Consider the following 16,066-nt stretch of genomic DNA (forward strand, 5'->3'; position numbering starts at 1 on the left):
AGGGTCCAGGGGCAATGAGCTGAGAGGGCAAGGCTAGAACTAAGAGACAGAGGTCGAGGAGTGAATCCCCATCTCTGCCTACCTCCCCAAACCTCTCTACCTGCCACCTCGCTGGGCACTCCTTACATCTGTGTGAGGAGGTACAATTTCATTATATTTTCCTTCCATTCAGGCAGATAGGCCAGGCTGGTTGCCACTTCCTTCTGGATCGGCCAGGCCCAGGCCTCAAAGAACGGAGCCAGATTCTTCTGCACTTGGTGGGAGAACATTTTCACCCACAGATTCATCTTGTCGACATTGTCTGTGGGCAAGTTGGTCTGGTTCCTGTACTCGGAGAAGAGACGGATGAACGGCTCCCACCCAAAGGCCTCCTGGAGCTGGAAAGACAAGGAGCAAGCAGGTTGAGACATCTGATGGGCAAAAGACCCATCGAACACTCAATGAATGAATGAATGCATTTAACCCCTTAAATCTCAGCTTCATATCTATCACTGGCCCTCTCCTCTTTTACCTGGTCGCCTCGTGGGCTACTTTCATATTCTGATGATGAGAAGGGCCTCTGAGCCAGTACAGGGCCCAACAACAAAGCAGACCCTCAATGAATGACGGTCCAGTGGTCAAAACTGCACTGATTAATATCAGGGTTTACTACCAATATCATTATTCAGCTGTCTCATTAGACTATGACAGCACTAATAGGATATTACATGAAGATTTAAAATTGGCTGAAGTGCAAAAATCCATTGTCTCTCACGGTTGTAAAGCTAACCCCCCACAACCTGGGAACTGCCACCTCGACCCTGACATAATCTGCACTAGCAGGAGGTCTCTATCAATTTGCAAGGTGACCAAAATGGTCTTTAGGAAAAAAAGGGAGTCCAGAAAAAGCAAGGACAATATATAGTCTGTGTGTGCCCTGTGATCAGTCGTGTCTGACTTTGTGACCCCAGGGACTGTAGCCTGCCACGCTCCTCTGTCCATGGGATTTCCCAGGCAAGAATACTTGGAGTGGGTTTCCATTTCCTCCTCCAGGGGATCTTCCCCACTCAAGGAGCAAACCCACATTTCCTGTGTCTCCTGCCCTGCAGGTGGATCCTTTACCTGCTGGGCCATCTATTGTCTAGGTGGCCAGAGTTAAGAGTAAGGCAGAATTTTAGGAAAAGACAGCCATCTTGGTGCCATTGGAAACAGCCCGCAGTAGGTTGGGTTAAAGAGCTCGGGAACTCAGAGGGACATTAGCAGTTCCAACCTCAACTCGACTTCACCGAGGAGGAAGTTCTGTCCCAACACAGGGTTACAGCAGTCTCTTGGCAGTCTCCCTGTCGTTTTTGTGGTGGAGGGAATCAACAGTGAGAACTCGAGCAGGTGGAGGGACCAGAAGAGGGTGTGGTTGGCCTGAGGCTGAGTTCCAGGTGATAAAACCCTCCACAGTGAGCTGGGAACGGATCCAGGGGCTGGGGGGCTGGAACTGGGTGCTGGGTGATAACCGAAAGGCAGGGGCCGCCCCCACGTCCAGTCCAGTGAGGAATCATGGCTTGCTTATAACATGGAAACTGAGGCACAGACAAGCCATAATGAGAAGACAGTTTACTCACCTAGGGGAAAAAAACAGCTCCTATCCTACACACTGTGTCTGTGTGTGTGTGCGCGCATGGAAGTGTAACTGGCTTTAGGGAGCTGCTTAGACAGCAGTTTGGTTTCGGTCTCAGGTATGCCTGGGTTTAAAGCCATGACAGTAGCTATACTCGTAGTATTACCTTTGCCTCTACCACTTTTAACCTTTCTTACTGCTTTCTGATTTTGTTCAGTCTGACTCTTTGCGACCCCATGGACTGCAGCACGCCAGGCTTCCCTGCCCTTCACTATCTCCCAGAGCTTTCTATCTACTCTCATAAATCTCTTCAAAATCCCAGGGTGAATGGCGGGGCTGATGCAATTACATCTGCTTTCGGGTGCTGCAAAGGGATGCCGAGGGTTATCATCCACTAGGACCTTCACCCCTGGACTTTGTCAGAGCCTCCTGCAGCCCAGGGTGAGATGCAGATTAGTGAGAGGTGACCCCCGGCCACCACGATACTGTCTGCCCAGGGTCCCCCGCAGTGGGGCTCCCGTCGAAACCCCCCCTCCACGCTGGCCCATTACCTGTAAGTACGTCTCCAGGGCCGTCCAGGCATTCCAATTTTTCACATTGGGACCCTTGCTCAGGTAAATGCGGACTCTCTTCTCCCGAACTGGGGGCCACAGAGCAATGTTGGCTCGTCCTCGAGGGATGCCCAGGACCGTCTCGTGCACGTAGACACACCACAGGTTGCAAGTGGCCTCGGTGGTGTGCGGGGGGAACTCCCACTCCTGCCGCTGCTGGTTGCGGCCCAGCTCGTGCACGGGGCCCCAGAGGCCCTTGGTTCTGATGAGTTTCTCACTGATGAGCTCCTGCACCGACTCCAGGTGGCACATGATGGGGTAGCCTGCGTGCATCCAGCCTGGGAAAGGCAGGAGCGGCAGAGAGGGTTAGGGCGCTCCCCACCCGCCTAATTCTTCTCTCTGCTGTATCTCCCCAAACACCCAGAATGTTCAGAAAGGCAAACCCAGGCCCTTCCAGGCTTTTCTCCTTATCTTCTCATTCTGTAAGAATGACTTCATCCTCACTCTGACCGGCTATAGGTACTGAGGCAGGTTTTGCATCACTGTCTACATTACTATTCAATTTTTTTTCTGTTTCTCTGGGAGTGCTCTATCCACGTGGACCCGTCATTATACTCTTTTCCTCAAAATTGAGAACCTGTGGTCCACTCCTCATTATGGAGCTGTCCACGCTGGTACTTCTTTACGGTGATCACCTGAGTACGCCAAGGACAACAGGGTCCAGAGGGGATTTCTATGGTTCTTTAATTTTCACACACTCTTCATTTTTCAGGCTTCCTGACCCACTGGCAACTAGCCCTTTATTCAGTGCTTTCTCCCAACCCCTGTGACCCAGGAAGAGGCCCTCTGCTATCTTTCCCCATTCCCTAAAGTCCCCTGACAAATGTCTGTGAAAGCCAGCCCTTACTGTCTGCACCACTTCCACTACTGGATAATATCTCCTGACATGCTGACTAAAACTGTTACATATTTTAACATGCTGTGTACATATAGTTTTTTGCTGTTCAGTCACTCAGTCATGTCTGACTCTTTGCAATCTCATGGACTGCAGCACACCAGGCTTCCCTGTCCTTCACCATCTCCCGGAGTTTGCTCAAACTCATGTACTTATGGTTCTAGGGCCATATAACGCTTCCCTGGTGGCTTAGATGCTAAAGGATCCGCCTGCAACACGGGAGACCTGGGTTTGATCCCTGGGTTGGGAAGATCCCCTGGAGAATGGAAAGATTACCCACTCCAGTATTCTTGCCTGGAGAATCCCATGGACACAGGAGCCTGGTAGGCTACAGACCACAGAGTCACAAAGAGTTGAATACAACTGAGCAACTTTCACTAATTAATCTCATCATATTTTCCTATGCCATCAAAATATCTCTTTAAATGTCTTCCTAACATCCATTGAAAGTACATTAATTAACCATCCTGTAACTGTTGGACACTTAGGTAGTTTCTGATGTTTTGCTGGGGGAGACAGCCAAGTCTCCTTTTTAACGTAATTTTTCCCTTTCCACTTAAATGGCAAGGATTACATTGCATGTGCTAAGTCACTTCCACTGTGTCCGACTCTGCGACCCCATAGACTGTAGCCCACCAGGCTCTTCCGTCCATGGAGTTTTCCAGGCAAGAATACTGGAGTAGATTGCCTTTTCCTCCTCCAGGGGAATCTTCCCAACACAGGGTTCAAACCCGCGTCTCTTGCGTCTCCAGCATTGGCAGGCTGGTTCTTTCCCACTAGTGCCATCTGATAAAGCAAGGCCCTGAGGGGTGCAACATGCACAGAGGTTTGCCCTGGGCACCCACCGACTGAGATCTGCACGTCGGCAACGATCCTCTGAGGCAGACGCAGCGGGAAGGGCTCGGCCCCCAGCCGGGCCACGGCCTGCATCACCTCGTCCCAGAGGCGAAGCAGCGGCTCGGGGTTCTCCAGGGTGCGGAGGTTCGCGGTCGGCACCGTCAGGATGATGTTGTCCGTGGCCAGCTCTCCCCAGGGACCTGGGTTCTCCTGGATCTGCCGCTTCCACTCCTCCTGGGTTGTCTTCCCTGGAAGACAGGCCACAGGACTTGAAACTCACTTTCCCAAGTCCCTCCCATTAATACATACCACCTGAACCCCCCCAGTAGAACACCAAGACCATCAATAACCACATACCCCTCTAACCTTCTTCTACAAAGGTCCCAGGGATGTGATATGGTTTGGTCTTTATCTCCTTGGCCTCAAATCTAAGGAAGCAGACCTCCCTTCCCTCTGCCGGTCTGAACCTCTCTCTCTTCCTACACCAGGCAGCCCCAGAGGGCCTCCTCACCGCCCGCTCTCCATGTGCCTCGGGGTTTGCTCCAAGGCGTCCACTCACCGAGCTTGTAGTAGGGAGCATGCACAGCTCCCTTAACCGTGACGGGCACGGTGCCCAGCTTGCTGCTCTGAGGCACGATGATGTACAGGAGGCCCCCCCAGAGGCACGTGATGGACTTGGTGGGCTTGTCCAGGCAGCAGCGGTTAATCACCAGGGGGCCTCGGAACAGCTTGCTGGCCCTGGTCAGGTCATCAGTGTGGCAGCCAATCTGTATCTGGAGCAGAGAGATCCCCGAGCAGTGTGACCCTGGGGCACGTGTGAGCAGAAGGGGACAGTGCCCGGGACAGGGGGCAGGAAGGGTCATGGGTCCAGGAACCCCAGGTAAGTCCAGGCATCCCACCACTTGTAAGCCCTGTGTTCGAAACCCATGGAAGTGTACGCTCCCTCAAGGTCGTATGGAACAGACCCTGTAAATCTACTCTCACGGGGTCAAACAGCTCTACGGAGGGTCCTGCTGAGACGCAGGCCGGAGGGCACCAGGTGTGACGCAGACGCTAATTCCGGGCAGAGCCACTTCCACCCAGAGTCCCTGGGTGTCTCTGTAGCAGAGAATCCCAGGCTGCCTGTTCCAGGGTGGTGAATCTGGCTTTGGGAAGTTCCAGACAGAGGGCATCCTGCCTTCTGACCAGAGAGAAGGCCCAGGAGGAAGCAGTGTGACCGGCTGATGCAGGGAAGGACTGACTCAGTCCTTCCTGTTCCCCAAGGCCCCTGTTCCTGGGCCAGTGGAGTGACCCCTGTCCTCAGCGGTGTCCTGGGACTGTTTTCCGGGGTTTATGGCTAAACAAGTTCCAGAACAGATACAGGCACAAAAAAACAAAATAGATGCTAACCATCACAATGACCCTCAAGGGGGAGAGAGCAGGACGGTATCTGAATTTTGCAAACAGGGTGTGTGTGTGTGTGTGTGTGTGTGTGTGTGTGTGTGTGAAAGTGACAGGGTGTGTGTGTGTGTGTGTGTGTGTGTGTGAAAGTGACAGGGTGTGTGTGTGTGTGTGTGTGTGTGTGTGTGAAAGTGACAGGGTGTGTGTGTGTGTGTGTGTGTGTGTGTGTGCAAACAGGGTGTGTGTGTGTGTGTGTGTGTGTGTGTGAAAGTGACAGTGTGTGTGTGTGTGTGTGTGTGTGTGTGAAAGTGACAGGGTGTGTGTGTGTGTGTGTGTGTGTGTGCAAACAGGGTGTGTGTGTGTGTGTGTGTGTGTGTGTGTGTGTGTGTGTGTGAAAGTGACAGGGTGTGTGTGTGTGTGTGTGTGTGTGTGTGTGTGAAAGTGACAGGGTGTGTGTGTGTGTGTGTGTGTGTGTGTGCAAACAGGGTGTGTGTGTGTGTGTGTGTGTGTGTGTGTGTGTGTGAAAGTGACAGGGTGTGTGTGTGTGTGTGTGTGTGTGTGTGTGTGTGAAAGTGACAGGGTGTGTGTGTGTGTGTGTGTGTGTGTGTGTGTGAAAGTGACAGAGCCGGAGTGGACTGGGCAAGTGTGTGACATCATAGGGAAGAAGTGTGTGTGTGTGTGTGTGTGTGTGTGTGTGAAAGTGACAGAGCCAGAGTGGACTGGGCAAGTGTGTGACATCATAGGGAAGAAGCCTGAATGTGTAGCACCTCATGCTTCTGTGTGAGATGTACATGGGATGAAACGTGAACTGAGATTTACTGGATGCCACTGTATTCTAGGGCACCAGCCATCTGGTATCTTTCTGCTCCCCCCCCATGACATTTAAGCTAAAAGCACAACACTTCAGCCAGAAGTTGGTCAGGGTTGAGCCCTGGGGCTCTGAAATGTATCAAATCCACACATTTCAGTCAATCAGTTAGATGTTCTGCCCCTTAGCTGTTTCATCCTAAGCAACTAAAGGGCAGAAATACATGCCCTGTGTTGCCAACTGGAGAGGAAAATGCAACCCACTCCAGTCATCTTTCCTGGAAAATTCCATGGACAGAGGCGCCTGGTGGGCTACAGTCCATGGGGCCGCAAAGAGTCGGACACGACTGAGACTTAACAACAACCTTGCCAGTAGGGTGTGTAGGAGGATTGACTAAGATGCCGACTATGAAAGCAGGAGCATCTGGCTTCTGAGTTATGCAGGGAGATGGGGCATGCCTTACCTTCAGGTCAGCAGAGGCGGCGGCTTCAGGCAGGGAGACCTCAATAATTTGCCTTCCTGGTATGTAGAGCCCGGTACTCATCCAGCAGTACCTGGTGCCTGCCAAGAGTCAGGGAAGAGCAGGCGTTATCCTCCCACACAATTCCATCTGCACCCAGCTTCCAAAGACCCGACAGGAGCTCTGCCTCCCTGCCGCCCTGGCTCTCATCTTCCAAGCATTCCCTACAACCCCAACCTCCACCTCATTGAGATTGCACGGCAGAGGTTGGAGATGGCCCCGGAGGTGACCAGACCTCAGTTGAGCTGCAGAAGTCAACCCCCCACATTCCTACCCGCCGGGCTCCCATCCACCCATCCTTCCTCACCCGGATTGTCGCAGTTGACCTCCACGGTGATGGGCGATTCCGAGGGGCGCAGATAGGGGCTGCTGTACATGTCTTCAATTTCGGGGACCAACAGAGAGAGGTCGCTTCCGGAGTGAGCGAGCCCCGTTGCCAGGGACAGCATGGCACCCCGGCAGCAGTCGTTGATGACGGGGTTCTCACGGGTCGCCACTGGGAGCCGATAGCGACTCAGCAGCTTCCTCAGGAGCCGGTGCACCGACATGTAGGCGGGGATCTCCTCGGCGGGGATTTGCAGAAAAGCCGCGCCGTCGGGGCCCAGCTTGGCCAACCAGCCCTTCTCCACGTTCCCTCTCTTCCTGCCCATGATAACCTGGAACTCAGCCAGGGTGGAACGGAAGTGGTAGGTCCTTATCCCCGCCTTGGGGGTACGAAAGGGCCCCGGGTTGAGGCTTTGGCTGGTGATGCTAATGCCAAAGGGGTTGAGGAGGAGGTTTCCTGGGAACCGCGCCAAAGGGGACACGCCTGGGTTCTTGAAGGCCCACCACCAGGCCTGGGCTCCGACAAACAGGCCCCCGCCCTCGGCGACAAACTCCTGCAGCTCCTTGACTCCGACATCGCTCACGGGCTCAAAGCAATAGACGCTGGCATCGCTGGTCAGATTGGGCTCAACGCTGGTGTCTATGCCCCCCACGGCGAGCAGCCCACTCAGAGTCCTCAGTTCTGTCTGCACCACGATCTTGCCTCTGCGGCCCGCGTCCAGCCAGCGGACGGCATTGAGCAAGAAGGGGCCCAGCTTACTCACGGTGAATAGGGCCCGGTGGCCGGTCACGACCACCCGGCCCCGGCCGTAGCGGGCAGCCGCCGTGACACAGCCGTGGTAGGAGTCCAGCCCCAGGGGGAAGGCTAAGGCCCCGTGCACTAGCAGCTGGGACGGGAAACAGTCCGAATTGGTGATGTCCAGCTCGGAAACCCCGTGCAGGAGCTCATCTCTGTCCTCAGAGAGATCATCCTCACAGCTGCAAAAGACACACGTGTCCTCTGTTACAAAATGCTCAGCACAGCGCCCAGCACGCAGCAAGCGTCCGATTTACGAATCTCAAGTTTAGCTCTTACCAGAGAATTAGGAGGACAGACCTGAGCTCGCTGGGGAGGGGGGGGGAGTACTCGTTGGAGGGAAGACACAGAGTCTCGACATTGATTCTGCTCTATCATTCTCTGTATTAACCCTCCAAAGGAAATCTTGAAAGAAGTCCTGCTGGGCTTACTCAATACTGTATCTTAAACAGGCTGGATTTAAGTGTCTGTTCAGCCTTTTAAGCCCTATATAAAGAATTGAAGGAGAAATCATGGTTTCATTCTGCTAAGGGGGCTTGTTTATAATTTCATGCCACCAACTTTCTGCAAATAAAGCCGACACAGAGCCGAGTGAGTTAGTGGCTCGAGTGAAGAACCACTATTATCTCAAAAAGTGGGGCAGGGAGCTGGGCCTCAACTCTTGTGAGACCCTCCTGTTACTTGAACCCAAGAGGACTGAGTGTCTACACCCAGATTTCCATACATTCACTTTTGGCCCAACAGGAGTGATATATATCCATGCTATAAGGCTTTTCTCATCACAACTATTTCTGTCTCTGTGTGTGTGCATGCGCAGTCGTGTTTGACTCTTCACAACCCTTTGGATGGAGCCCACCAGGCTCCTCTGTCCATGGGATTCTCCAGGCAAGAATACTGAAGTGGGTTGCCGTTTCTTCCTCCAGAGGATGTTTCTGACCCAGGGATCGAACCTGCATCTCCTGCACTGCAGGCAGATTCTTTACCTGCTGAGCTATCGGGGAAACTCAAGTGGTCCTTCTAAGGGTAACAAACTCCTATAAGGCTTCAGGACACCTATAACCCCAAAATGGGGGTTCAGCCCCAGACAGTGGGATTATGAAGGGAATGAGGTAGAGTGATCTCTCTCTCTAAGCTTGAGATCCCAGAGCTGGTTAAGCCCTTCTCATTAACTGTGAGTGACTGTATGGTCAGAGGGAGCTGTAAGGAAACACTGAAAAATGGGGGTCAGGTAGCAGCATGTTTGTAGTATTTGTGTTGCACCCTCTGTGGTTGGCAGAGCTGTAATTAACTGATGGGGAAACTTCAGTCCTCCTAGCAGGCCCAAATCTTTCCTGAAGATAAAGGCATCACCCTATAAGATGGCTCTCCAGCTCCGTGAAGCACTAGCATTAAAACCACTCATCCAGCTGTTTTTGCTCTGATTCCAAAATCACCAGACAACCTTGTGATTACAACATTGCTTCCAGTGATCATTTGCCTAAAGAAAGAAGTCATTCTTTCTTTATAGAGCAGCCAGAGTGTTCTATTTTTTGTGACATTTATATTTCTCCAGCAACATCTTAGTATATCTTTAATTTGCTGATTTTATTATATATATATTAATAATTATATCATTACTGTATATAAATAATTATATTGTATATAATATATATTTGTCTATATAATACAATATACAAAATACAATATATCATATATAATACAATGCATAACTGTATTATATTGTATATAATATTGTATATTAATAAATAAAACTATTATTATATATAATTAATAATAATGTGTGCTTAGTTTCCCAGTTGTGTCTGACTCTTTGTGACCCCATGGACTGTAGCCCACCAGGCTCCTCTGTCCATGCGGATTCTCCAGGCAAGGATACTGGAGTGGGTTGCCATGCCCTCCTCCAGGGGATCTTCCCAACCCAGGGATTGAGTTGAGCCAGGTCTCCCACATTGCAGGCAGATTCTTTACCATCTGAGCCACCAGGGAAGCCCAATCAATATTAATATATATATTAAAAATCAGCAAATTAAACATACACAAAGATTATGTATACAAAATTAAATAAAAAATGTTTTAGTTCTTATAATGAGTTCTGTTCATAAATTTCATGCAATTGTCTTACAAGTGCAGTCAGTAAAGAGGTGATCTACCTTGGCATTAAGGTTTACACACTAGCCTGTTACAACAAATGAGAAACACTGAATGTGTCAAGTCGAGACCCAGCCACTGTGTCAACAGTAGGGCTTCATCAGCAGGACCCTAGGTGAGGTCCTGCTCACCGATGAGGCTGGGACGTCATCAGAGTTTTGTCTGTTATTTCCAACAGCCACAGCTTATGTGCAGGGGAAGACAAATGACTGTTTCATTAAAAAACCTCAAGTGGATTTTTACTTTTCCTGTCCCTCTCTGTTCTGAAATGAAACAAAAAGTTACACAAAAAAGAATAAAACCATGATAGTACTAGATTTCAAGAAGAGTGCAGTCAGCAAACAGGGACAGGAGGAATTAATAGGAAATATAAACCAAATCGATCAGAAAACCATGAGAAAAGAAGAATCTGGAACTGCACATAAGTGAAAGAGAAGATCAAGAAAACAAAAACAACAGGGGTTATCATTTGTCCTGAGAAAATGTACTTCAGTAACCAATAATGACCAATCTAGAAATTCAGTGCCATTTAACCCTTGAACAGAAATCAAAAATAATGAAAATTAATAGCATGAAATATAAGCAACTAAACTAAATATAAGCAACAAACTAAACAAAGGGAAAATCAACTCCCTCCAAAATAAGTGTTACCTGGAGAAAGTCCTAAGTAAATATTGTATATCATTGGAGAGGTTTTAGATATATTATCTCTCTGCAGGAAAAAAAAAAAAAGAGACAGGCTACTATAAAAAGTTAATAATCAGAATAAAAATATAACTGCCAAATAGATAATCCTATTTAATACAAGGGCAGAAAAATAAGTATTGATGTAGCTGAAGACTATGAATAAACCAACAGACAGGTTGAGTGAAGTGATTCATTAAGAGAAAATGAAGGATAGATAAGAAGACTAACGGCTATCAAGAAGTTCTAAAAGCAAAGAACAAAGAAGAAATAAACATTTAATTTGATGAAAATTTCTTTGTGCTGAAAAAAAAGATCTGAGTTTTTAGAATGAAATGACATTACTGACTCGATGGACATGAGTTTGAGAAGGCTCTGAGAGTTGGTGATGGACAGGGAAGCCTGGCGTGCTGCAGTCCATGGGGTTGCAAAGAGTTGGACAAGACTGAGCAACTGAACTGAACTGACTGTCTGAATGCAAACCAGTATAAGTGAAATAGAGAAGGTCTGGTCAATTCATAGCAAGTTTATGAGCTTCAGAGTACAAAGAAAAGCAAAAACCAAATTACTTACAATGAAAAAAGTGAAATCAGTGCCCTAAAAATAGTATTTCAGTGCAATGAAAATATTTCTGTATGACACATAGCTTCAATAAGACTCTTCACTGCATAGAGAATACTGAAAGTGTCAAAAGGACTTATGAAATTCACCACTCAATAAAGTTTTTCAGAGGTTACTTGAGGTTACACTGTAGGTCTAGAAAAACAAAAATAAATACAATATAGGAACAGATTGTCTACATGAAGCAGTGGTGGGCAAAAGTGCCAGTGTGTTGTATAACTAATGCTGAAAAACTGCTGGTAAAGTTCTTGTGACATTTGATGTGATTGGCAAGAAATCATTCTGAATTAATATGAGCCACAGTGTTAAAAACAAAGTGAACAAAGAAACAAAGCTAAGGTAAAACCAAATTACAACCAGAAAACCAGATGATTTCAAAACAACTTGGGCAGTAAGGAGTGAGCACAGAAAACTGCAAGGATGGAAGAAATGGAATTCTTGTTTTGAGTGAAAAGGTAGATTATAAAAACAAGTTAATTCTCAACTCAGATAGAAAAATGTACATTTGTTAAAAAATTAAAGGCAACACGGTGAACATGGGTATTAGTGTATAATAAAAGGTGGCATTTTATGTTACTGGGAAAAAATGAACTGGACCCATACGTCGCACAAATACACAGAAAAATTTTCAACTGAATCAGAGAGATAAATTTTAAAAATGAAACCACACATGCACTGGAAGAAACTAAGAGTGAACTCTTTCATTATTTTTGCTGTTCGTTGTTCAGTCGCTCAGTCGTGTCCAACTCTTTGCAACCCCATGGACTGCAGCACACCGGGCTTCCCTGTCCTTTTACTATCTAGGTGTGATGAAAACATTCTAATTATGATGTTGAATCAGGGGTGATAATAGAAAAGATTGACAACTATTATACAGTGTCTTGATCACTTCAGCTTTCTTGTAAGTTTGGAAATTTCGTTAGTTTCATTTGCATCTAAATTTAGAACCAGTTTGAACTTTGGTTGGGATTGCACTGAATGTAGAGATAATTTGGGGAAAAACTGACATCTTAAAAATATTGAGTGTCCTGATCCATCAACATAGTGTATTTCACTATTTCTTTAGGTTTTATTTAATTTCTCACAGTGATGTTTTGTGGTTTTCAGCATACATGTTGTGTGACACATTTTATTAAATTTATTTGCTAGTATTTCATGATTTGGGGCCCTGTCTTAACAGATATTGTATTTTTAATTTCAATGACCAATTACTAGTATATAAAAATATAATTTATTTTTGTATATTGACTTTGTATCCTGAAATCTTGCTAAACCAATTGTTACAGGAACTTTTTTTGCAGTTTTAAGAATATTTTATATAGATAATTATGTTTTCTGCAAACAAACATAGGTGTGTTTCTTAATTTTAATCTCTATGCCTTCTTACTTGCCTTACTGCACTGGCTAGAAACTTAAGTACAATGTTAAATAAAAATATCCTTCCTGGCCTTGTTCTCAATCTTAAGGTATTTCACCAGAAAATATATTCTTGGCTATTGGATTTTTCAAAGAGAACTCATCACACTGAGAAGTTCCTTTTTATTTCTGGTTTGTGGAAATTTCATTATGATCTGATATTCAATTTTGTCAGTTTTTTTTTCTGTGTGCATCTATTGAACTATATGTTTCTCATTTATTTTGTATTAAGAAAATAATTAAAATGTTACTTAATTTGATATCTGAATGTTAAACCAGCCAAGCATTCCTAGAATAAGCCTTATTTGTCATGATATATTATCCTTTTTACATATCATATTTACAATATTTTATTAAGAATTTTTGCATCTATGTTCATGAGGGACATTGTTTTGAGTTTTCTTATCTTGCAATGTCTTTCTTTGGTTTTAGTATCAGAGAAATACTGGTTTAATAAATCAAGTTACAAAAACTTTCCTATCCTCTTATTTCTGAAAGAATTCATATAGAGTTAGTATCAAAAAAGACACAGTGCAAACTGTAGGTAGTGATTACCTCTGGGCAGAAGAAGAATTCGTAAGAGGCAGAGGTGGGGGACGAAGGTCATTCACTTTTTACTCTGCATCCTTTGGGACTATTTCCCTTTTTCCCAGTAAGCATATATTTTGAAATTGAAGAAGGGAAAATGTTTATAAAAAGGAAAAGAAAACTGAATTGTGATTTAGCAATTTCTCTTCTAAAGTGGCACATCTTCCCGCTTGAATTCACTCTCTAAAAACTTCTAGTTTATTTTGTGAGAACCAGTTAATACAATTTTATTATATATGGCTAGGAATGTAGTAAGAAGCGCAGGGTTTGGTAGGTATGTACGTTCACCCACCTCACTGGGTCACGACCCTGACTTAACATCGGCAGTTGGCATTCTATCCATCCTGGCAATGACTTCCAAGGACTTCTGGATCCTTGTTACAAATAAGTTTATTAATATCTGTTCAGATATTGTATCTGCCTGCAATGCAGGAGACCTGAGTTCAGTTGTTTTCAGAACTACCTGGGAAGTCATATTCATGTTATCTTCAGTAATTTGGCAGGTTTCTTGTTTCATTTGTATTACTTATTTCACATAATCAATTTTCAAAACTCTGAAATCTTCATAATCTAGAATTCAAAAGACTGTTTTATATATAATATCCCCTGACTATCTTTCAAAATGAAGTGGAGATTATCTATTTATATATGACATCAATTTCTAATGTCTGCCAATTCAGGTTTCACAGGAGTGTTTTCAAGCCAAGGAATTTGGAGCATGTGGACATTTCAAAGCATGACTGTTGTTCTACATTCTTTTCTCTGCATCTTTGATGCTTGTGAATACACACAGATCCCTGAAGACTGAAAACCAGCCTCAATGGAGTCATAGCTGAAATGAGGGTAAGGACCTTCTACTATACTCAAGCACTTTCCATTTAAAGGTGGAAAGACAGTGGAAAGCACACGCTGTCACGGTGTGCAGTTGCTAGCCGCAACCTCAGGTTTCTGAGTTCTGCTGAGCCTAGATATCACAGCCCTCTTCCTACAACAGGTACTTCTACTTTTGTATTTCCTTCAAGCCTGGTTATTGGAGATGTTTCTGCACTGCTGATTGTCAGATCTTTGGAAATCATTTCCTTGAAGTAAGAAATAATGCCTGAGATTATAGCAGATGCTCAACAAAAACGCTGCCTTAAATGAATGGATGAATGAACAAACACAGAACAAGAACTCTAACAGAAGCCTGAGATTTGTGTTAGAATGGGACAAGGGCCTTCTTATTAAAAAAAGAGCAAACTACTGTGGTTGAGTCTCCTGAAACCTCCCTTAGACTGATTACCTAACGATATGTTTAATCAGTGTCAAGCCACGTTATTGGTAAAGCCAATCCCGTGTCTAGTCCTTGCTTGGTTAAAAGCATAAAGAGGATAAAACAAGGCAGCTGGTCCTGCTGCTGCTGCCTCAGTTTGATGGAGGAAATAGGAAAAGTATCAGTTAAGATATCAATAGCTTATACAACTGGAGCAGAACACATGACTTGGGGCAAAGCAGCGTAACGATGGATGCCAGGTACATCTCAATGGTTGGAAACGATATTCATGACCTCATATGCTTATATGCCATAACATGAAGGCTGACGTCAAAACAATTAGAGTGTTTTAGGTACTTTGAACATGTTTCTTCATTCACTGAAATCTTACAACCACCCTTAAAGGCAGTCATTATTAATCCTACTTTAAAGACGAGGCTTATCTGTAGTTCTAGGTTTTAGAGCAAGCAACAGACATTATTTAGGAACTTATTAAGGTTGGCCTCCACTAAAATGGTGCTTTTCCCAGTATCCTGAGTCTTGAAATGAGCATGTGTTTATGACAGTGGATCCAGTATTTGTTCGAATGAATACATAATAGAAAGAAGGTGGTTCTGCACACAAATACAACAGCCATTGCCCTCAGAGTGGGAGGTACAGCGGAGGCCAGTGAGGATAAGCCGAAGGAAGAGTAGACATTGTTCGGGGAACAGAGCACGGGTGGTGTGGTCACATAGACAACACGGTGGCTTCAGCTCAGCTCAGTCGCTCAGTCGTGTCCGACTCTTTGCAACCCCACGGACTGCAGCACCCAGGCTTCCCTGTCCATCACCAACTCCCAGAGCTTGCTCAAACTCATGCCCGTCGAGCTGGTGATGCCATCCAGCCATCCCATCCTCTGTCGTCCCCTTCTCTTCCCGCCATGTAGTGGGTAGTGCTCTACAAGAAGACCATGGAGCTTTCCAGGCAGGAAGGAAGGGCGGTGACTCTGAGGCTTGTGCCCTGACATCTGTGGGTGTTCTTACCAGGCTCAAAGTGGATCATCTGGTTTTGTCACTTAGGGTTTTATTTTTATGATCATAAAAGTAGTAATTTCTTCTGATGAAAATTTGATTCATTTTGATAAGACCTGTGGACAGTTTATTCTTAGAAAGTTTATCCCAAGATCTTATTTAGAATGTAATTTAGTAAGAAATGCACAAGTAACAAAGTCAAAGCTATCTTAATTCACACTTGCATGTTCAAATGTGGGTGTAAAAACAAAAACAAGACATTTGGGCAGAGTAACTAAACCCACAGGGACTTTCAATGTGAACTTGAACTTGCCAGTGATGGAAATAACCTCTGTTCTTCAATTCTAATAGAAGCATGTTGGTGTCTAGTGTTGCCTGATACTTCTAAAATGAACTGATGATATGTAATACAGTATTATATAATTACAAGATGGTTGAAGAAAGATTCAAATCTTCAATAGAAAGAAAATGATTAAACAAATGAGGTATGTATTAGCATTCACATAAATGCCAATTTTAAAGATTACACAGAATGTAATAATATATAATTATTTTTATATTTTTAAAGATTACATAAAATGT

The 16,066-nt window shown here is 45.5% G+C and overlaps 1 protein-coding gene across 6 annotated transcripts in view; it reads right to left on the reverse strand.

Moving 5' to 3' along the window:
* The window catches only part of TCAF1 (TRPM8 channel associated factor 1), a 47,043-nt gene that overhangs the window by 5,070 nt on the left and 25,907 nt on the right, over positions 1-16,066 (reverse strand). For 5 of the 6 annotated variants that reach the window (XR_010663683.1, XR_010663684.1, XR_010663685.1 and 2 more), the window contains 6 exons: positions 6,950-7,944; positions 6,586-6,683; positions 4,494-4,707; positions 3,943-4,182; positions 2,143-2,480; positions 127-377 (listed from right to left, as the gene is read on the reverse strand). Coding sequence is in view for 1 of the 6 variants with exons in the window: in XM_065939283.1 (XP_065795355.1) it covers positions 127-377; positions 2,143-2,480; positions 3,943-4,182; positions 4,494-4,707; positions 6,586-6,683; positions 6,950-7,944 (2,136 nt within the window). In the remaining 5 variants the exon portion in view is untranslated. Of the gene's footprint in view, positions 1-100; positions 378-2,142; positions 2,481-3,942; positions 4,183-4,493; positions 4,708-6,585; positions 6,684-6,949; positions 7,945-16,066 lie in introns of all 6 variants that reach the window. The other variant, XR_010663686.1, reaches the window with a different exon arrangement.

Source organism: Muntiacus reevesi, chromosome 6 (assembly GCF_963930625.1).
Source record: "Muntiacus reevesi chromosome 6, mMunRee1.1, whole genome shotgun sequence".
NCBI classification, from domain to species: Eukaryota; Metazoa; Chordata; class Mammalia; order Artiodactyla; family Cervidae; genus Muntiacus; species Muntiacus reevesi.